At 42.0% G+C, this 22,201-nt stretch overlaps 2 protein-coding genes across 2 annotated transcripts; one reads left to right on the top strand and one right to left on the bottom strand.

Moving 5' to 3' along the window:
• Positions 1–2,703: 2,703 nt before the first annotated feature.
• Rbm43 (RNA binding motif protein 43) lies at positions 2,704–20,569 on the bottom strand. Its single transcript, XM_004870004.3, has 4 exons — positions 16,439–20,569; positions 9,704–9,914; positions 6,799–6,887; positions 2,704–5,759 (listed from the first exon to the last, which is right to left on the bottom strand). Exons 1-4 carry the CDS (start codon positions 16,499–16,501, stop codon positions 5,001–5,003), a joined length of 1,122 nt encoding a protein of 373 aa, XP_004870061.1. The 5' UTR covers positions 16,502–20,569; the 3' UTR covers positions 2,704–5,000.
• On the top strand, positions 20,569–21,930 carry LOC147828422 (uncharacterized). The gene is made up of 2 exons (XM_087210050.1): positions 20,569–21,350; positions 21,727–21,930. The coding sequence occupies exon 1, from the start codon at positions 20,836–20,838 to the stop codon at positions 21,268–21,270; it is 435 nt and encodes a 144-aa protein (XP_087066176.1). The 5' UTR covers positions 20,569–20,835; the 3' UTR covers positions 21,271–21,350; positions 21,727–21,930.
• The last annotated feature ends 271 nt before the right edge of the window (positions 21,931–22,201 follow it).

Raw genomic sequence — 22,201 nt, 5'->3', positions numbered from 1 at the left:
TTCCACCTTCAGCTCAAGCTGATGTCTCTTCCCCTTGCTTACTAACTCTGCCTACTAAATGGATGCCTCTCACTGATGCATCCCACATTCTTTTCTGTGAGGAAAGTCAAGACCCTGCCCAGTCCAATTTGAGGTCCCCATCTCCTCTTCAGAGAGGCCTCTGTGGAACCCTAACCAGTGATATGAGTAAACCATACCTTTCAGAAAACACATATTCAGAAAATATAAGAATAAATGCTGCCATGAGTTTTCAGGGTAGAACAATTAACACCAGCCAGTCTGTTTAACCCTTCCAAATACATCTAATCATTGCAGACACATTCATTTCTGATGGTGCACAGGGTGAATTAAGCATGTGGGAGTGGGTACAGCTGGGCCAGGAAGGCCGATGAGAATACAGCAGTAACACAAAGATGCACTAATCAGTGTTGCAGAGGATGGAAAAGAAGAAGCACATACAAGGGATGGTCAGGTAACAAAATCTAAAATGCTGGGCAGTTTGTACAATGAGAGAAGAAAAATGTGGCATTTTCACTCTTAGGAAGAAGAGTAGGTATTTTTAATAAAGTTTAGACAGTTAACCCATAAATAACTATCATCACCAGAAGCAAGTCACTCCATTCCTCACAACCTACACATACATCCCTGGAAAATGTTACTTCCTTACATGTTTACCTTTTATTCTTCTCATGAAATTGCTTATTATTTATTTTAAACAGATTTCTTCCAAAAAACTTAGGGAAATATTATATAATTCTTCTCATCCACCTCTGGAGGTCTCTGTTCTTTATTATTTTTATAACATCTAAATCCCTAAAATAAATTAGACCTAATGAAGTCTAGATAGGCATTAACCCCCACCCCAGCGGATGACCAGAGACCTCTGGACCCACCATTTCCTAGGAGAGTCCTTGTTCTTTCCATCCATACTGGTTACGTGACTTGTTTCTCAGGTGGACTGCTATTGTCTGAGTGACTACACTTGTAACCTTACTGGATGTTCATGCTGTGGCCCGTACTGCACTCACATGGGTTTCAGCCTAGTAAACTCTTCTGGAAAGTGGAATCCCCAGGCTACCCACTCAGGCCCCCTCCTAGCCCTCCCGAGCTTTCCTACCAATAAATATCTCTCTACTCTTCAAAATAAATAACAAATGAATAAATAAATAAATAAGGCCTAGCTCCTCCAATGTTGAATTTTGTAAAAAGCCAAATGGCAACATATTCTGCCCCTATTGCTTTTGTCACCATTGCTAGAAATATATTAACTCCAGGACCGTCTTAACACACTCATGCATACTATATATTATTTTTCTGTTGATCAAAACATTTTAATATATCAAGCATTAATGGACAGATAGATTGCTTACAGGCTTTATGAATTCCTGAACAGCCTCTTACAACTGACAATGACCAGAGACCATAGGAGACAGGCCCAGAAAATCTTCATAATTATCAAATTAAATCACAAGGTATTTTTGTCTCACTGTGAAACCTAGCCAAGAGACAGGCAAATGGAGAGCCACTCCAAGCAAGTCTAGGGAAGATGGCTTGTGCTCTTCCACCAGAAATCATTACTGGCCCACCTGTTTGACAAGAGTAGAAGAAATAGTCTCTATAGAATTTCCTACATTGGAGAAAATAATGCAAGTAGGAAATGTACATACATTTCAATAAGGGAGTAAGAAACTAATATCTGTATTATTATGTTGACAAGGAGAAAGACTAGATAACACAAAAAAGACAGAATTCCTGACCAATGAACACACATTTGTTAGATGCTTATCTAGTACTAGGCCCTGTATTAAATTATAAAATTTGTTCATATATTTCAAAAGTATTTGTGGAATGCCAACCATATGCCAGGTGCTCTGTTATGAACTGGGGATAGGTAAGATAGAAAAAGAAAAATCCCCGACCTCAAGAAGAAGGGAGACGCAGGCGTGTCCAACAGAGGCTCACACCCAAAACCATCTGTAAGGGTGGAGGCCCCCAGGGATATGTGGAAAGCCAGCTCTATTCGTTTCCTAGGGCTGCCACATAAACTATCACAAATTTGGTGGTTTAAAACAGCAGAAATTTATTCTCTCACAGTTCTAGAAACCATAGTCCAAAAAATCAAGGTGTCAGCAGACACACCTCTTTTCTTGGCTCTTCCAGATCCTGGTGGTTCCCAGCAACCTTTGCTGTTCCCTGGTTTGTAGCTATCTCACTGTGCTCTCTGCCTCTGTCCTAGTCTGCTATAGACTGTGTAGAGTGCTATAACAAAACACCACACCAGATGGCTAACACGCAGCAGAAATGTGTTCCTCACTGTTCTGGAAGCCAGAAACCCAAGATCAAGTCACTGCCAAGTTTGCTCTTTGGTGAAGGGTTGTTTGTATGTGGTGGCCCCAGGAGGCCTGAAGCACAGAGGAATAAACTGAAAATTATTTTCTAGCTTTAAGATCTCACGCAGTTTGCCTTGCCAAGTTTGAACCTGTTTGGCTCTTCCTTCTCTTCTTTTCCTCCCTTTTAGAACAGGAATTTTGCCAGACTGAATTGTACTTGAGTCTCACTCACACCTGATTCAGATGAAGCTTTAGATGTTAGACTTTATTAGACATGATGTCTGGGGCTGTTGTGTAAGACCGAGGGCCTTACCAAATGCTCTGAGGAGCTGGCTGCAGTGAAGAACACCCGGGAAGGAACACACCAGACAAGTTGGAAAGTAAAACAGACCTTTATTAGTCTGGCCAGATGGCACTCCCAAAGCAAAGTAGCTTAGAGAGGCAACTGGCTCAGAGTCCGAAGCTGTTTTTATAGGGGGTCTCAGGGGAAGTTGGCAAGCAGAAATACAAAAGCGGAGGAGAGAGATAAAACAGACCTTTTACAGATTGTCCTTAAGATAACATATTCAGATATGGAGTTGGGAGAGCATGACGGAACACTACGCACACAACAGACCTTCCTGGCACAACAACAAGCACATCCCTGGAACTCGATGTCTACCTGTTGATCCGTAACAGAAACAAAAAGTTGGGGCCCTATTACAAAGATGGAGTAACTGTTGTTCAGTCTTACAGTAGGGATGGAATGGATGTATGGGGGCACTTGAGAAGGACATGAATTTTGGAGTCAGGGAAACAATATCATGGACCAAATGTCTGTGGGTTCCCACGATTCCTATGCGGAAACCTGGGGAGGTAACTAAGTCAATAGGGAAGAGCCTTTATGATAGGATTAGTTGCCTTCTCAGAATTAGTAGCAGGAGAAAGCTCCCCTTCTCCTTTCCTTTCTCTAGCCTTCTCCAGGAACAGGGCCCTCACCATGACCCAGTCCTGGCTGAACCTTCCTCTCAAGACTTCCAGCCTCCAGAACTGTGATAAATAAACGTCTGCTGCTTCAGTCACCCAGTGAGATTCCTGTAATAGCAGCTTGACCTGAATGAAACAGCTCTATTTTTACTCTGCTGATCAGATCCTTTGATGCACGAAGTGTTTAAGTTTGATATAAGACCATTAGTCAATTTCTGCTTTCGTTGCTTGTGTTTTTGGGGTCAGAAATACACTATTTAAGGAAATGGAAATAGAAATTATTTACATATTTTAGTTTTAGGTAGCTAGGAAAACTGAATGCAACAGACAGGTTTGTCATATGCTTTTCTACTGACACAAACAATTCAGTTAATCATAATCATATATGTTTACTTGAGATAGATTTCTTTCAAAAGTTCTCATAATTATAACAGGAGAACTAGCATTTTCTATAAGCAGAGAGGCCAAATAAATTACAGTATTTATTAAACTAGGGAGAACTCTGGAGTACCTCACATACTTAAAATCAGTTTAATCTGAAGCTAAATTCCAAGCATAGATTTTGATGTAAATTATTGTGAGTTTTTTTCTATTTTCCTTGTTTTCAAATTGCATTGCTATAGTAACAGTATTTGAATAAATGCACAATGTTAAGAACACAGATGCCCCTTGGCTTGACTATTAGTCAACTTACAATTCAATTTTTCTATGAATTTCTGAGTTTATAATGGTGCAAAAGCAATAAAGTATAGTTTCTACTGCATGTATATTGCAGTAGAAACTATACTTTAAATTTGGTATTCTGATCTTTACCCAGGCTACGAATGTGCTGTGTCTCTCATGACACTGAGCAGTGGCAGGAGTCTCGGCTCTGTCAGCCACTTGACCACAAGGATAAACAGCCCATATTTTATGGTGGGCTGTGTTGCTAACCTAGGACATTCAGTAAGTTACATGTACTAAACACATTTTTAATTTAAAATATTTTCAGCTTACAAAGCCTGTCAGGGATTTAGTTCAGTGGTTCCACCACCTGCCTCACAAGTGCGAGGTCCTGAGTTCAATTCTCAGTACAAAAAACAAAAAAAACAAAGCCTATCTGAGCCTATCTGGATGTAACCCCATTATAGAAGGAGCATGTTATAGCAACTCTATAGATTTCTTTCAAGAGTTCTCAAATTATAACAGAAGAGCTAACATTTTTAGGTAAGCACATAGGCTAAATAAGTAGTATCAAAAATGCAAGTGATTTTTGCCAACATTCTAATTCTATGTAGAATGAACACAAATTTTGCAAATGTTATGAAATTACCAATGGCATAATAATAATCATCCAAAATGCTTATATATTAAAGTCAAGGCTATCTTTTTCTAATAATTTGGAGTTGCAGAGAAAATAAGATTTCTTCAAATTTTAGTGAGTTTTTTTCCAAAGTTTTATTTAAATACTATCTTTGTAGTTAATTAGACTGGGTTAAACCCCAGCTTTAATTAACCCTTGTCAGATGAATAACTTTGGACAAGATTTCTAACTTCTCTAAGTCCTAGTTTCTTCCTCTGCAACATAAAGATAGTCATGCTCACAATAAAAGATGGTCAGTTAGGCTGAAATGAGACAATGTTCATCAAGCTAGCATTATGCATGGCACAGTCACCACTCAATAAGAGGAAGCAACTACTATCATTACTACGACTGAGATTTTATTAACTAACCTTTTGCCCTATTAATTTCATAACTTCATTTTTAAATTGGTATACATCAGAAGAGGATCCTATAATGTCAATGTGTGTCCTATAAAAATTAATCAGAACCTTACTGAATCTTGAATGTAGTTGTTCACAGGCCCATTCAATATTTCTTTTTGTGATATTTTTCTTTTCTCCAAAAATGAAAGACTCTTTTCTGAGCTCAAAGGAAAGAGCCTGGGACAATCCCTCGATGAGTTCTCTCATATGTTGTACATTGCTTGGCTGAGAACCAACTTGAGCATTTTTCAGACAAATGGTGGTGACTTCACCATCTACCCTCTCCTGACTTAGAATATGGTATTGGTTGAGTCTGGTTTCATAAACTCCACACTTATGTTTCAGGTAAAGGAAAACATCTGTGTCAAGCACAAGCACTTCTCCCCTCCTAGAGGTCTCAGGAACTGAGGTCTGCAGTGTTTCCACCAAGTTATCACTTCTCTGCAGACTCCTTTTGAAGCTTTGTCTACTCCACTTTCTTCCTTCACTGATAAAATTTGTGCTTTTTTCTAACACAGAACTTGCTTTTGATAGCAAAGACTCGCTGAGCTTCTTGATAGCCAGAAATGATCCTTCCACGGTGATTGTTCCACTGAGTTCCAAAGAACTGAAGCTTAAATTCGGGATTTTCTTTTTCAGGTCCATTATCAAGCTTTCTAGTACAATTCGACTTCGAAAAACAGAAAGATCAAGGGTAGCCTTTACAGAGTTGAAGACCTAAAGTTTAAAAAAAAAAGTAATTAAAACAGCAATCCCTGATGAAGCAGACAACACATATGCTTTTTCTGACATTTTCCTGACTCTGCAGCAGTTGTCCTAAATCAGACTCTGATAGCCACATACAGATTTTGGCTTCTTGCACCTGAGCAGCCTATGCAAGAATCCCACGCTGCTCAGTTTGTAGATCATTGTCCCTTAGCACCCCCTCTCCTAAACAGAAGCTTTTTAGACCTAAAATGGTGTTTTACAACAAAGTCTGGTACAGAGCCCATACGTATAAACTGGTCTGTTCTGCTGTACAGACAGAGGTACCTGTAGAGTCAGCTCCCACTTTCTCCTCCAGTTTCAAGTTCCTTGGATGGTTGCACAGAACTCTGTGCTTTCTACAGAATACAGCATATAAATCAGTACAGGTACAGTAGACCCTCAAATTACAACCACCCTGACATACAGACAGCTTGGGTTAATTAGGTTATTGGAAGATTCATCTGCCTCTTGTTATCTATATTGTGTACCCAGGTAAACACCCAGATCTCAGCTTATTGACTTACAAGCAACTTGAGTTATAACCAGCCCTCAGGAACTGAGAGTCACCATAAGCCCTTGGGAACCATAAGTTAAGGGTCCACTGTACTCTGAATTTTAATTTTTTTTCAGATCATTTTCTTTATTAGTACAAGTTTGTAGTACAGAATGCTTCCTCTTTCTCCCACCTTTCATGCATCTTCAAACTCCTTTTTAATGTTCATCTAGTTTCCCCCCCCAAACAAGTCCTTAGGCAGGTACTTAACATCATCCATGGCAGCACAGAGCTCACTGTCACTTTGAGGGGATCAAGTGGGACATAGAGAAACACAAAAGCAAAATTTCACGAAACAGGTTTAGCCTTGAACATTGAAACACTGAGCCAGGTTAGAGTTTGCACCTTCTTTCCTAGAAGTCATGGGGTGAGAGTGCTTTGTGTTTCCCTGCACAAGAAAGACTTCACAGCAGAGAGGGAACCCGGACCCACCACCATACCTGCCACCCGCCTTACCTTCTCGCTAAAGCGAGAGACCGTGAGTTGAGCATGTCCAGCCTTCACTGCTAGATGGTGTTTCCTTTGTCTGGTGACACTCTTTGCAACTACATGGAGACATTAGCATCAAAAGTGTTTGTGACACAATATGCTAATAATTAATTTAAAATATAGGTGTTCAATTCGGTCATTTAGAAAGTCTGGGTTTTTTTCTTTCTCTAAATTCTACATTCAAATAACTTTGTCCTTGTACTTTAACACATTTAAGTTTACTTTTGAGTTAATATGATCCTGATCATATTTTTTAAACCACACACAAGTATATATGTGAATAGAAACAAAAAGTAAATCCCCCATTCCATGAATTCTGGTCACAGGAAGCTTCACTGTGGTGAGTCTAGGGTGTGACACTGCCCTGGTTTTCCTTCTAATTTGCTGACTGACCTGCTCAGTCTCCTTCACCTACCCTCCAGCTGTTTCCACTCTCTGGACACTGACATACCCCAGACCTCAGGCCTCAAGCTTCTTTGTTAGCCTATACTCACCACCAGGGACAAGTCAATAATTTGGCTTTAGATACCATCTCTACATGCATAGCTTGCAGAATCCTGACTCTATTTCATTATCTGAATTGGTTTCTCAAGGACCAAAACCCAATTATTGCTAACTGTCCCCTCCTGAATGTGCTCTACACCAGTGTTCCCTGTCTCAGAATATGACATCTAATCCACCAGCAAATCCCAAATGCCCACCAGTGATCATCACCTGCCTGGCTACAGCCAGTCAAAGGCAGCAATGACAAGGAGATCCTAGTCTCCACACAGCTACCAGACTGCCTAAGAAAAGGCATCTTCTCAGTCCTCTACTCAGAGCCCTCCAACAGCTTCCAACTCACCCAGGATAAAACCAGACACTGTGCCTTGATGCTTAAATTTCTTAACATGGACTGGTCCCAGCTCCCAGTCACACCACAGCTTTACTCTGCACTTATTCATTCTGCTACAGCTACAGAAGCCTCCTCCCTGTAATTCTAAATGCTCAGCATACTTCACCCTTGTGGAACTTTTCCCAGTCCTTCACTTGGCCTAGAATGTTCTTCCCCTTATCTGCATGAATCACTCCTTACTTCATTCAAGTCTCTGCTCAAACATCAACCACACAGTGTATTTCAGTGCCGGGGTTTGGCTCATTGGTAGAGCACTTACCTGCCACGTGTAGAGCCCTGGATTTGATACCCAGCACTTCCAAAACAAAGAGTGCTTTCTTACCCACTCTATCTAAAACATCCGCCATATGTGATCCCTCTACTATTCTGTATACATTTTCATCACACTCATACATTGCTGTATATATACAAGCATAAATAGATATAAAGCACCAACGTATTACGTACGTTTTTCTGTCATCCTCCATAGATGTACATTTCATGAAAGAAAACACTTTACCTATCTCATTTATTGCTGTATCCTCAATACCTAGAGTAGTCCCTGGCAAATAATACATACTCAATAAATATTTGGGAATAAAGGAATGAGCCCTTTCTAAGAAGTGACCCCTGGGCAGGGGATTTAGCTCAGTGGTACCACCACCTGCCTCACAAGCACAAGGTCCCAAGTTCAATCCCCAGTACCAAAAAAGAAAAGAAATGAGCCCTTTCTCCCTCTGTGTTGCCAATTCAACACATAAAATATTAACTTCCAAAAAACACTACCATCCCTTTAGAGACATAATGAGGAGCCCACCTGCTGAGCCTCACCAAACTCAGTCATTCCCACTGAGAAGGAACAATTTAACTAATGGTGACAGCCGCATGTACGGGTCACCCAGTCTCCTGCATCTTTCTTTGCACTGTCTTCCCCAGCTGGAGCCAGGTCTCCTCCTCTGCTCACATAGTGTGGAATCTGCTATGACAGGCTGGCATGGAGACTGGTCTTTTTCTGGCAATTTACACTACCAGCCACCAATCTGCACAGAAGGCTACTCCTGCCTGAGGTGGAAGGAGTGAGGATGCTCTGGCAGGCCCAAAGCCCTCCCCTAGGTCAGCACTGGGCGGGGGCAGAATGGCTCTGCTCTCAGATCCAAGCCACATTTCTCAATTCCACCTGAACAATAATAAGATGGATACTATGTGAGAATAGACTTTTGATTGATGGTTTCAATGCAAAGAAGCAGGGAGTATGGCTATACTGTTGAAGCCACCTGAAAATTCCCAATATCATTATTTATCATTTAAGTAGGGATTTTTTCATTTCTTTCTCCTTTTTACAAGTTTTCTGCAACACTTGTATCTCAACCTATCGACACATTCAAACTATTGGGAAAAAAAGAAGTCCTCAGAAACTTGTCGGCCATTTTCATACATTCTTGCTAATACAGTACTGGCCACTTTTATATTCAAAAGTTTTGTTTTGCTTTTTGGTGGTGATCAAGATTGAATTCAGGACTTCACACATGCTAGGCAAACAACACTACACCACTAATCTACATACCTAGTCCTTGTATTTTAATTTTATTTTGTAACAGGGTCTCCCTAAGTAACCTAGGATAGCTTCCAACTTTGATCCTTCTGTCACAGCCCACCTACTCACTAGGTAGTTGAGATTACAGAGACCTGTACAGCTATGAGCAGCTTAGAATAATTAAAGCTATTTTAAATGATACTAATCCTATGAATAATTTTAACAAGAGGTAATGTTTTGGTGTTTTTGTTTTTGTTTTTGAGACAGGGACTTGCTACATAGTTCGGGCTGGCCCTGCACTCACTGTGTACCCCAGACTATCCTCAAACTCTTGGAAATCCTCCTGTCTCAGCCTTCCTAGTCCAGATGTGCAGCTGTGTGGATTGCAGATGTGCTTAACAAATCTAATTTTAATTTCATTGAAGAAATATTTCTAAGATTACAAAAATCTGACTTGGAAATACCTTTTCTTTCTTTGAACATTACATATGCAACTCCCTTGATCCTTGTTGGATATATCACATCTTCAACTTCTCCACCCTCAGTCTTCATACCCTGGAAGTAATTCTTCACCAAGGTGGCCAATTGTTGATCACTGAAAAGGCCAACAGGAAGACCAGCAACTATGACTGTTCTTTCAGAAGCTCTGCATTCCTTCACAGTGGAAGCTGATGCCTGTAGGAGTGTTCCGGAATCATGGAAAGAAATGCATGGAGACACAGAATTCAGGTAAAATAATAAAAGTTTTACTTGCAAGCAGGCGGAACCTCCAGAAACTGGTCTGGTTAGTGTCTGAGCACCACATTCTTTGTTAGCCACCTTTTATACTTTTGTTAGTCATTATCTCATCCCTAGTGGTCTTTGTTAAGTAAATAAAGTTCCAATTTCTGCTCAATGGTTAAACACAGGTGGTTTCTGTCACTGATTATAGTCCTAAACACATGACAGTTATAGTACATATATCACAAGTTTGTTCAGAGATTGCCACTTTGTTCTTCAGAGCTAAGATGTTATCTATAGTGGAGCTACAAATTAAAGGAGCTAAAAACCTTCACTTTAAACAACAAAAGCAATGGGCTATGGCAAGCTTTTAAAGGAATACACTACCTATTTTGCTTCCACAACCACTTTAATAGCTAATCTACTAAACTTACTTTAAAACTTTTCTCTATCATTCCTCCCTTTGTCTTTGGGATAAATCTTCTATCCATAATGTTCTATCTAACTTATCTGTATTCCTTAATACTAGCATTTGATAGTGTTGAGCAGCAGCAATATGCTGCTGTATAAGTCTTGAAATCCATTGAATAACACAAGGACCAAGCATTAATATTAATATTATAATGAGAAGGGGAATCAGAAGAGGTCCTATCCAAGTTTTTCATCCTGCCCAAGTAAAATTAATCCCATAGGATGGCTCTCCTATACCAAATTCCTCATCAAGAGCCTTGATCTAATCTTTCAGTTTGTCTAGTGATTCTTGTACTACACCAGATTTATTAGCATAATAACAACACTCTTCACTAAGAAATAAGCAAGTTCCTCCTTTCTAGGCTGTTAGCAAATTGAGAGCATGCCTATTCTGTAATATGACATTGGCCAGTGAATCTAGTTGGGTTTCTAAAGCCTGAAGTGCATCTCAAATTTCCTCAAGATCTTTTCTAATTTCTTGTCTGAATGAAATATATTACTCCTTGTAGCCAAATAGGATCCCATGGGGCTGGCATATACATAGATATAGGATTACATTGACCTTGTTTACAATTGTTACAATTACCAGTGGCTCATCCAACAAGGGAGCCATTGATCCAAACTTGTGTTTTCTCTTTGCAATATAATTTCTCATTAGAATATTCCCCACAGTCAGAAGTTACCCCAGGTCCCCCATAATGTTCTTTTGGGCAGGCATCAAAGAGCATCATAAAAGGATAGCCCTCTGGTTCACATTTTACCATTTTAAAAGTTACATATTGTTCATCAAACTTTTCATCACTAGGCTTAAACATCCACAATTTGAAAACAAAGAAACTCAGAGCAGTGGCCAGGTTGTCTTTCTTGGTGCTCCCATTCTTCAGCAGTGCATTGACTCACCAGCCTCTGGAGTGGTGACAGCAGAGCTTTGAGTGTACTGTCTTTCTTGGCTTTTAGAATCAGCTTTATTGTTACCTTGTGCAATGAAGTCCTTGCCTTTCTGATGTCCTGAACAATGTATTACTGAGACTTCACTAGGTTCCCACACTGGCTCTAGCAACTGTACAATTTCCTATTTTTGATTTGCTTCCCTTCTGCTGTGAGAAGACCTCATGTTTGCTGAATCATGCCATAGAGCAAATGCATAGCAAATATATATATATATATATATATATATATATATATATATATATATATATATATTTACCTTTTTACCCTTTGCCCATCGGAGTGCCTGTGTGAGTGCCCAGGGCTCAGCACATTGTGCCAACCAGCCAAAAGGAAGGGGCCCCAGCTAGGATCACCTTATCCTTTGTGGTTACTGCATATCCAGCATGATGAACCCCATCTTCCACAAAGCTGTTCACATCCATGAACAGAACAAGGTCAGCATCGGACAAGGGTGTCATTTGCAAGTTAGGGTGGCTGGAAAAGAGCTCATCAGTGACACTCAAGCAGTCATGATCAGGAGGGCCTGCCTCCATGGGCAAAAAGGTAGCAGGATTTAAAGCTTTTACAGGAATAAACCACAAGGAGTGGTTCTCACAAAGAAGGGCTTGATACTGAGTAACCTGATTATTTGAGAGCCAACAATGCCCCCTTGTGTTCAGCAGTTCTAGGACCATATGTGGAACCTGCACAGTCAGTTCCTGACCTAAAGTCAGCTTGTCTATTTCTTGAATCAACAGAACTGAAGCTGCTAAGACCTGAAGACAAGGAGGCCATCCTTTTGCTACTGGATCTAAATTCTTAGACAAATATGCCACCAGTTGGTTCCATGGGCCTACTTCTTGGGTCAAGACTTGAAGGGCCACATGGTTTTTCTCAGTCACATATTAAAAGGCCACTTTACATCTGGTAGGGCTGGGGTGGCTGCCAAAGTCAATTTTAATTTCTTAAAAGCTCCCTCCTGTTCTACAGTCCAATGCAGATGATTCTCCTCCTGTCCCTTTAGGGCTTCATAAAGGGGTTTAGTGATTTCTACAAAACCCAGAATCCAAATTCTACAGAAACTTGCCACCCGAAGAAACTCTCTCAGCTGCTTCTTTGGGGTTTTCTTTCATTTCCTAGGTAATGCATGCCCTGTGTTATTTGAAATCCTAAATATTTAACATGCTGTACACAAATCTGGGCTTTCTTCCATGATACCTTATATCCAGTTTCTTATAAGTGCAGCAACAATGTTTTGGTGCCTTCCCAGCACCATTCTTGGGTTGGGCTGCATAACAGTAAGTCATCCACATACTGCAGTAGGACACAGCTATATTGTTTTGCAGGGAAGGCAAGCAAATCCTTGGCTAGAGCTTCCCCAAAAAGTGTGGGTGAGTTTTTAAATCCCTGTGGTAATCTGGTCCATGTAGACTGAGTCTTTTTCCCATCACTTGGATCCTCTCATTCAAATGCAATGATGGATTGACTAAGGGGAGTGATGCAAAGGCAAAAGAAGGCATCTTTTAACTCCAAACAAGTAAACCATGCTGCCTCTGGGGATATTAGACCCAACAAAGTATAAGGGTTAGGGACCACTGGGTGAAGTGTTACTCTTCCATCATTTACAGCCCATGGATCTTGCACTGGCCTATAGTCCCCATCAGGTTTTCAAACCCACAGCAAAGGGGTGTTCCAAAGTGACTTACATTCTCTTATAAGTCCAAATTCCTTTAATCTCATGATATGGAGCTTGATTCCAATTCGGGCTTTCCTGGACATCAGATATTGTTTTACAGCAATGGGGGTCAAATTGTCTTTTAATCCTATAACTATGGGTGGATGATTCTTATATAAGCCTGGGGGCGATTCCTCTGCCCATACTCCAGGAAACATAGTTTTTAATTCTTGTGGAGCCTAGTAAGTATCATCCACATTGTAACACTGCCATTCATCCTGCCTTTTAGTAGTTACCATCATGATGAGATCTTTTCCTGGATCTAAATGCAAAGACGCATTTCCTCTTTGGGTGAAAGTTATTGTAGCTCCCAATTTAGACAATAAATCTCTTCCTAGTAAGGAGACAGGACATTCTGGCACAGACAAGAATTCATATTTCACTTTATGTCCTCCAATTTTACATGTCCTTTCATAGCAGAACTGGTGCTTCTCTGAAATTCCAGTGGCACTGATTACTTGGATGCGCTTTCTGCTCAGAGGGGCAACTGGAGCTGTTACTACTGAATGTTCTGCTCCACTCTCCACCATAAAGGAGATATTTTGGCTCCTTATCTTTATATCGACCATGGGCCCGTGGGGGCCTAGCTGCACTGAGCCCGGTCTGTGTCAGTCACTGTTTTCCATCACAGGCAACAACGTGCCAGTATCCTTCCTTTCCTTCAAGTCCTGCTTTTTCTTTTCCTTGAGCCTTGGGCACTTATTCTTATAGTGTCCTTTCTCTTTACAATATGTACACTGGTCAAACTTTAAATCTTCAAGTTTAAAACCTTTCTTTTGCTTTCTTTCTGAATTTGTTCCCTGTCTTTCTTTTTCTTTCTCTGCCTTGGCTCCCATAGCCACTGCCATGTATTTGGCCTAGCTCTTATCTCTTTCATCTTCCCTTTTGACTCATTCCTTCTCTCACACTGACTGTTCACATCTACTAGCCAATTGCAACAATTGTGTAATATTCATACCCTCCCAAGTTTCTTGCTTTTGAATTTTCCTTCTAATATCTGGAGCTGACTGGGTCACAAAAGTCATATTGATTAACTGATGGTTATCAGGAACAGCAGGATCAAAAGGTGTATACATTCTGTAAACTTCACAGAGCCGCTCATAAAATCTCAGGGCTCTCATCAGGCTCCTGCTGTGTTTCTAGCACTTTAATCATATTTGTAGGCCTTTTAACTCACAGCTCCTATTCCTACCAGGAGGGCCATCCAATAATTGCTTAAGCTGTCCTGGCCTCCTGGGGTATTGGGGTTTCATTTGGGTTGCTCATTCACTGGAAATTGTTGTTCATGCCAAGTGTCTGGATTTTGTGTGCCTGCCAGCATTCTAGGAGCATTGATCCTTTTAATTTCTCTTAAAACTCTCTGCATTTCTTTAAAAGTTAACTAAGTTCTACAAAGTTCTTTACAGTCCTCCCAATTAGGAGGATGGGTAACAATGATGGAATCAAATAATTGAAGCATTTTGGAGGGGTCTTGGCAGACAATAAATGACTTTCTTTTTCTCTGGACCTAGCCTCCTTTGTCCTTTTTTTAAGTCAAATCTCAAATATCACACCTTTAGTCTGACATATTTGTGCCTTTTCCCAACAGTTTTCTTCTAACTCACTATAAAGGAGGAGGTCATATTGTAACCTGTTGGCTCTTAAACCCTTTGAAGATGACTAATGTACACATATTATAGTAACATATTTAGAATCTAACCCTTTGATGACAACCAATGTAAATGTATTTAAACTTTCATAACAAACTTGAAACCAACAAACAAACATACATATTTTCTTGATAAATCACTTTTGCACATCTTTTGACATATCTAAGCCTTCTGGTTTTGTATATCTCTTTTTATCTTTCTAACAAGACAAACATGCAAAAATATATTTTACCTCACTTACTACAGACCTTTTATCACAAACTTGTCTTTAGCTGTTAAAATTTTAAAGTGTCCTTTTTATTGTTCTCAGATTGTTACACTTTAAATTTGGTTGGCTGCCAATAGAATGGTAGTAACCTTGAGTTTTTAACAATAAAGTACAGAAAAGAGCAAGTTAACCTTATAATTATAATTGAAGAATTTGCAACGTACAAAAATATTTCAAGCACACTAATTAAACATCAACTCAAGCTGAAACACAGGTACAGTTATCAATTATCTAAAATTTGTAATTTGATTTCTCTTGTAAAATTTCTTTATGTCTAGCAGAGCACAGTTATACTTTCTCTGGCTTTGTTTTATGCTCTTCAGAGATTTCTTAGCTGTTTTCAATCCATTACTTATTTTTTCTTTTCAGTTTTTTCCAATTTGAGTTCAAGCCCTATTCGATCCTCTCTGAGTCTGACCACGGCACGCACCCTCTGGTGCACTAAAGTCAAGCAGTTCTCATGCTTTGTCCCCACCTCCTCTGCACCTGTGGATTTAGCAACACAAAAGGAGGGGGAAGTCTAAATTCTCTCAGTCCATATCTGAAAGGACCAGTTTCTTTCCAGCATCATCCTCTTTCTGACGGAGGACCAGAATATTGTTTTTTGCTTCAAGGGCGCACATATAAAGCCAAGGAAGTATTCTGTGGCACAATTTGAGCCATAAATAAATATAGGGAAATTGATCTGGATGTTCCCATCCAGGGGCGGTGACTGTTACCCAGATGGACCAGACAAGACCCTGATTTAGGGATCTCTTAGCTGGCCAAGCTGGTCCATTCTTACTCACAAAAGGTCCTAAGTTTTGGGGGTTTCATCTTAATACCATAATTTACAGTAAAACCTTTCTTAAAATTCTTAAGCATGCATTCCAAAACAGTAGGATGAGATGTTTCTGTCCCCACAATCAGCCAATCAGCATGTTGGTGTGTGTATGGGTACCCTTGTATGGAGACACAAGATAAACAAAGGTGGGGGGATCACTCGCTCACCTGCCTGGCTGCGGGCCTTTAGGTCACTTTAAGGTCCGTTCTGGCTAAGATGGGCTGTTGCATAAGCTCACCGTTGTGCCTTTGTTAAATGTGACCACAGAATCGAGGCACAGACCACACACAAATTCCACGACTCGGGGAGGATTCTTTAAGTGCAAGTGCCTCCTCCCTTTGTCTTATTCTGCAGCTCATTCCACACACTCTCCTATTCGGAACTCTTTCTCTCACACATTTTTTCAGAAGTTATCACATTCCCTCCTGATGAGCCCCCCAATCATAACCAAAACAAAAGAAGCTACCTCCCCAAATGGCAAAGCACAAGGGGTGACCAGGCCCCTGCACTGTATTTGCCCAAAGTTGCAAAATACAAATCCACAAAGTGAGACCAAAGCGAAACCAAAAGTTAACAACTAGGGGATTTCCCAGGGTTTCTCACCCAGCAAAGGAAAGAGACAGATGAGACACCAACAGCAGCAGCCCTCCTTCTGTCATCCTCCATCTCGGGTTCAGGCAATCCGCAACCAGTGAGCGGGTCTCCGTGTCCTGTTGGGGAGCCTAGGAAATTAGTCCCAGGGGCACACCTTTCCTTTCAAGGAGACAGAGAGCTGCTCCCTCTGGTGGGGTTTGGGCCAATGCCCAAAAGGGCTATTTCATTTCCAATTCCCAGTCAGCGAACCAAATGTTCCAGAATCACGGAAAGAAATGCATGGAGACACAGAATTCAGGTAAAATAATAAAAGTTTTACTTGCAAGCAGGCAGGACCTCCAGAAACTGGTCTGGTTAGTGTCCATGCACCACGTTCTTTGTTAGTCACCTTTTATGCTTTTGTTAGTCATTATCTCCTACCTAGTGGTCTTTGTTAAATAAAGTTCCAATTTCTGCTCAATGGTTAAACACAGGTGGTTTCTGTCACTGATTATAGTCCTAAACACATGACTGTTATGGCACATATATCACAGGTTTGTTCAGGGATTGCCACTTTGATCTTCAGGGCTAAGATGTTATCTATAGTGGAGCTACAAATACAAGGAGCTATATAACCTTCACTTTAAACAACAAAAGCAATGGGCTAAGGCAAGCTTTAAAGGGATACACTATTTTGCTTCCACAACTACTTTAATAGCTAATCTACTAAACTTACTTTAAAACTTTTCTCTATCAGGAGAATCAGTGAGAAACTACTTAAAACTATTAGACTGATAAAGGTGATGTCAGTTTCCAGGGAGAGAGGGTGTTTTGTTCAATATAGATGACAGGCATTTTGTTGAAAGGAGGAGTAGATCTTTGTCTCACATTAGCAGCAACATAAACTTTAGCCAAACCCAAGAATCAAATATAAAAACATCTCCTTTTTCAAAAAGTGGACAATATTGGTTAATGCTTTATTTTAGAAAGGCCTGAAAATAACAGAAAATGTCACAGAAGAAAAGATTAGGAGATAGAAATTTTACAAATGTAAAAAGTGTGTCATGGTAGTCTGGAAATAGCTGTATATTCTCCGGATTGCAGAGTCCAAGGTACATAAGCCAATAAGAAATATATCCCCTTTATCCATTGTGAGAATCAAGAAAAGGTCATCACCAAAAAATAAAACTCTTCCAAAAAAGGAACTTGCAATGGATTAAATCCCACTGTCCAATACATATCAGGTAAAATTCAATCAGACTGTACATGTTATTACAGATCCTGCCACCATGCTGCACAGAGTACCAACTACCAGATCTTTCCTAGGTTCAATCTCTTCAAATTTCTTGAATTATTTACCTAAAGGGTTTCTACTCAAATGTTTTCATTTGCCTCACAATCCCATTGAGAGATGTGGACCTATAGTTAGTCCAAACTGATTACACCAAATTCAGACATAGTCTGTCTCAACTGCCTGAGAGAACAGTTTGTCTCATGGGCCCAAGTGATAGTTAACAGACCACAAAGACACTCAGTCTAGAAGACTGCACCTAAGGTCGGACTCCACTGGGGATGAGCACGCTACTTCCAGCTGCCCAGAAACAGACTCAACACACACAGTGTCTTGTCCATCCCATGAGCCCTTTAAAATGAATGCAAAAGAATAAACCCAGCCAAGTGTAATGGCACAGACCTTTAATCCTGGCTTTTGGGAGGCTGAGGCAGAAGGTCAAAGCCAGGTTGGGCTATATAGCCATTGCTGGATAATATATCGAGACCTGATCTCCAAGGAGAAAGAAGAAAGTGGAGGGGAGGGGAGGGGAGGGGAGGGGCTGGAGGGGGAAAGGGTAGAGAGCAAGGGAAGGAGGGAGTGGGGAGAAGAGGAAGAAGAAGAGAGTTGGAAGAGGGGAGGGGAGGAGGGGGAAGAAACCCAGTTAAGGGAGCAATCTGTACAGGAGATTCAACAATTTCCGGAAGACTAAAAATTCACAGAAGTATACAGAAGGCTAAGACAGAAAAAAATGCTAACCTAGAATAAGCAAGAGAGTTGCAGGATTCGGGCTGGGGATTTAGCTCAGTGGCACCTCATCTGCCTCACAATCTCAAGGTCCTGAGTTCAATTCCCAGTACCAAAAAGAGAGAGCGAGCTGCAGGATGAAGGTGCGACCTGCACAGCAGAAGGGGGGAGGCGAGCCTACGAGGGGAGAGGCTGCTGTTAAGACAAAGGTGACTGTTGTCCTGGCGCCCCTGCCCCTGACTCCTGTGCACACACGGCAGCTGAGACAGAACCTCAGGGCAAGCACTGAAGATCACTGCACTTTAAAAGGTCTGAACGGGCCCTCCAGAGAAAGAGGGAACTTGGTCTGCTGTTGTGGGCACCCGGACTAAGTTCTCCCCAGTTTTCTGGCATTTGAAGGTGCTTCACCCTAAGGATTATAAGCAAACAGAAGTGTGGCATAATTTTGAGTAAATTATGGGAGGGGTCATAGAGAGGAAGGGAAGACGACAGGTGGGGAGGGAAAGAAGTAGAGAACAGAGGGAAGGAGGAGGAAAGGAAGAAGAGAGGGAAGAGAGGGAAGAAGGGAGGAAGAAAGGAAGAAGGGAGAGAAAGAAAAAAAGCAAATACTTACCCGGCTGTGCTGCTGGAAACATTTTATTCTAAGTAGAAAAGGAAAACTACACATGACATTGGACCAAAAGGAGAAAAAGTAATCACAGTATACAATCAGACCTTGCTATAAACAGAATTCTGTTTACAGTGCACTATTATTGGCTTTTATCTTTTAGACTGAACTTTCTAGGTCTTCAAAATACAAAATACTTGAACAACAGTTATAAAATAAAATGGAAATATTCAACCCTGTTACTGTAAGAATAAAGGCAGCGGCCAGGGATTTAGCTCAGTGGTTCCACCGCCTGCCTCATAAGCGCAAGGTCTCAAGTTCGATCCTCAGTACCAAAAAAAAAAAGGAATAAAAGCACAGGTAAGAGAAGTTGAGAAAAAAGACAAGAAAGAATAACTTTTTATATTATAGAGAATTGTGCAATATTACCCACATTTTAAGTGTTTTTAAAGTTTTTCATTGTATTTTTTTTTTTTTTTAAGAGAGGGTCTCACTATGGAGTTCAGGTGGCCTCAAACTCTCTGCGTAGCCCAGGCTGGCCTGGAACTCACAGTGATCCTCCTGCCCGAGGGCTGAGATGACAGACATGTACCACCACACTCAGTCAGAACGCCCTAATTTTTAGGAATCATCTAATAAATTATTTAAATTACCTGCCAGTATTCTTCCTTAACTTTCCTTCACGTTTGAGAAGGTATGGCTAACATAATTTTACTGACATCAGTTATGAACAGTGAGGATTACTAATATCCACAATCAGGAAGCGACATCCTGGAAACAGTCCTTTCAAGGCCTTTAAAACGAGAGCAGCATTTTAGCAGAGGTACTTAGAGGGTGGCATTTTCCCCGTATCAATGTTATAATTTAAAATACCTTCGGCCACGGTATCAGAAAGCAAAAAGTCACAAAGAAAAACTTATTCATTAAGGAAAACTCTAAGGAGAAGATTTCCTCACTGTATTTGTTTATATTTCTTTTCTCAAAATGAATTATTCTAACTGACCTTGCCTTTACTCTCACCAGATAAATGTCTCGCAACTAACAGCTTTTGCAATTCCAGGACTCTAGGATTTCAAAGCAGAAGTTACAGGCTCTGCCACAGCTTTCAAGTGCTTGATGGAGGAAATACACGCACTTGCACGGCTAAATCTTCAATCTCCTAACTGTTCTTCCAAGCCAGGACAGCTGTGAAAACACAGGGCTCTTTATGTCTCTTGAGAAAGAATTATGACGACCAAACATAATTTTTTAGCTCGCCTTAGGAGAGAGACTTAACAGGCCAGGTGTGCTGGCACACCTCGGCGCGTCTCTGCATTCCGAAGGCTGAGGCAGGAGGATCGCTGTGAGTTCAAGACCAGCCTGGGCCACAGAGTGAGCTCAAGGCCGTCTGAACTACCTTGCCGGAGACCCTGTCTTTAAAAAAAGGCGGGGTGGGATGGGGAATGAGGCTTAGGGTCCCTCCCTGACTGAGTTCTTGCTCAGAAACTGTTCTCACCCCCTTTTCTAAAGGAAGCCGTGGCTTCCCTTTCCGGATAATCTGTCCACTTTCGTTCCAAGTCGCGAGAAGCCAAGAGTCAAGCCCAACACCTCCTGGAAGCGACCCCTCGCCGGGAAGCTGTGTCCCGGCCGCGCGGCGGTGGTGCGCGGGTGGCCGGCCCGGCCCGGCGCGGACCCAGGCGCCTACGGGCTGAGCGGGGCGCGCAGGAGCCCGAGCCGCGCTCTCGGTCGCCGGCCTGCGCGTCGCCCCGCCCGGCGCCGGGGCCCCGCGCCCTTCCGGCCCCGACCCGACGGAAGCCACTTGCCATGGCGAGGGGGCGCCCGCGGCGGCCGGCGGGGCCCAGACCCAGCGAGCTCGGCGGCGGGAAGAGGCGGCCGGCCGCTGTTCTGCTTTCGGTTAGTTTTCTGTTCCTGCTGCAGCGAGCCTGCCCGGGCGGCCCTCCCAGCCTGCCGCCTGCGTCCCAGCGGTCGTGCAACTTTGGAAAAGGCGCTGCGGAGAGGCGGGAGTTCTCCCCCGCAGGAACGGGTGAGGCTCCGGGGGACGCGTCTCTCCGGGCGGGCTCGGTGGAGCCTGGATTCTCCGCCTTCAACTCCGACGTCGCCCCGCACAGGGGCGGGGTCTCCTCGCCCCCTGGTCGCCTGCCCAGCCCGCCCAGGAGCCACTGTGCGCCCAGCCTGTGCCAACCCGAGTCTGGCCCTGGGACACAGGGACTCCACACACACAACAAGCTTCAGAGTTAAATCAAAGAGAACATGGAGAAGAAAGGCAAACTGATGGCAAATAGGAAGTTCAATCCCACCCCTAAAAGAAGAAATATAAGGTGAAATCATGAAATAGTTTTTCCACCCTTACATCGGTAAAATTACAAAGCATGAAAGTGGCCCTTGTTAACCCTATGGGGGAGGGGGGTCTTGTTACAAGCAGTGCTGAAGTTTCTTAAGACTTTTGGCCCCTGCATGCCACCTTGGCGCTGGGCACTTCACATGGAGGATGGGAGAAGAGCCTGAGAAGCAGAAAGTCTCTCTGATCTTTCTGGGATGTCTCCTGACGCCACCTCTGCCCTCTAACCCCAAGCCAGTCATAGAAACTAGAATTTCTCTTCCCAGCAGTGGGTCATGAGAGTAGAACTCATCTCCCTCAAAAAAGCCATGAAAGCGAGAAAAGTCACTTTGCCCCTTCTCCCTTCTCCCTGGCAGGCTCTTACATCAGAGGGTTCCTGCCACATACCCAGGAGGAAAGAATGCTCCTCGGAGAACCCGGGAAAAATCTTGACAGGCCCTCCCGGGCGCCCTCCCCCGATCATCTGTTACCTTTAGATCCGAACTTTTTGCACAATCATATTTCTATCCATTTCTGTCCATTCTTTATGGAATTTAAATACAAAATTCGTTTTCCCTGGATCTTTGGGTCATTTCTGAAGGCTCCCATGTCTCATAAAACTTTGATAAAACAAATTTGTCGCTTTTCTCTTGTTCACGTTGTTTTTGTTGATGGTGTTTTAACAGTATCGGTCGTGACCCGTATGATGGCTAAGAGAAAAACCACATCTTCTCACCCTTATACTATCAAAATGTAAAGTAAAAGATGCAAAACTGCCCATATCCTTAGACTTAGCAGTTCCCTTAGAACTGAATCTGAAGTGACAGTGCACAAGTGGTACTAGCATATGAT

Source organism: Heterocephalus glaber, unplaced genomic scaffold (assembly GCF_053883595.1).
Source record: "Heterocephalus glaber isolate CG9 unplaced genomic scaffold, H.glaber_assembly_v1.0 deba00001097, whole genome shotgun sequence".
Taxonomy (NCBI): domain Eukaryota; kingdom Metazoa; phylum Chordata; class Mammalia; order Rodentia; family Bathyergidae; genus Heterocephalus; species Heterocephalus glaber.
Note: the sequence above shows the minus strand (reverse complement) of the source record. Positions and strands in the feature narration are given on the sequence as shown.

Excerpts from the sequence above, each read along its gene's own strand:
- LOC147828422 (XM_087210050.1), top strand. The coding sequence starts at position 20,836 with ATGGCGAGGGGGCGCCCGCGGCGGCCGGCGGGGCCCAGACCCAGCGAG.
- Rbm43 (XM_004870004.3), bottom strand. The coding sequence starts at position 16,501 with ATGGAGGATGACAGAAGGAGGGCTGCTGCTGTTGGTGTCTCATCTGTC. Across the intron at positions 6,888-9,703 it reads AATGTTCAAAGAAAGAAAAG|TTGCAAAGAGTGTCACCAGA; the intron begins GTATTTCCAAGT and ends GTCTCCATGTAG. Across the intron at positions 5,760-6,798 it reads TCTCTCGCTTTAGCGAGAAG|GTCTTCAACTCTGTAAAGGC; the intron begins GTAAGGCGGGTG and ends TTTAAACTTTAG.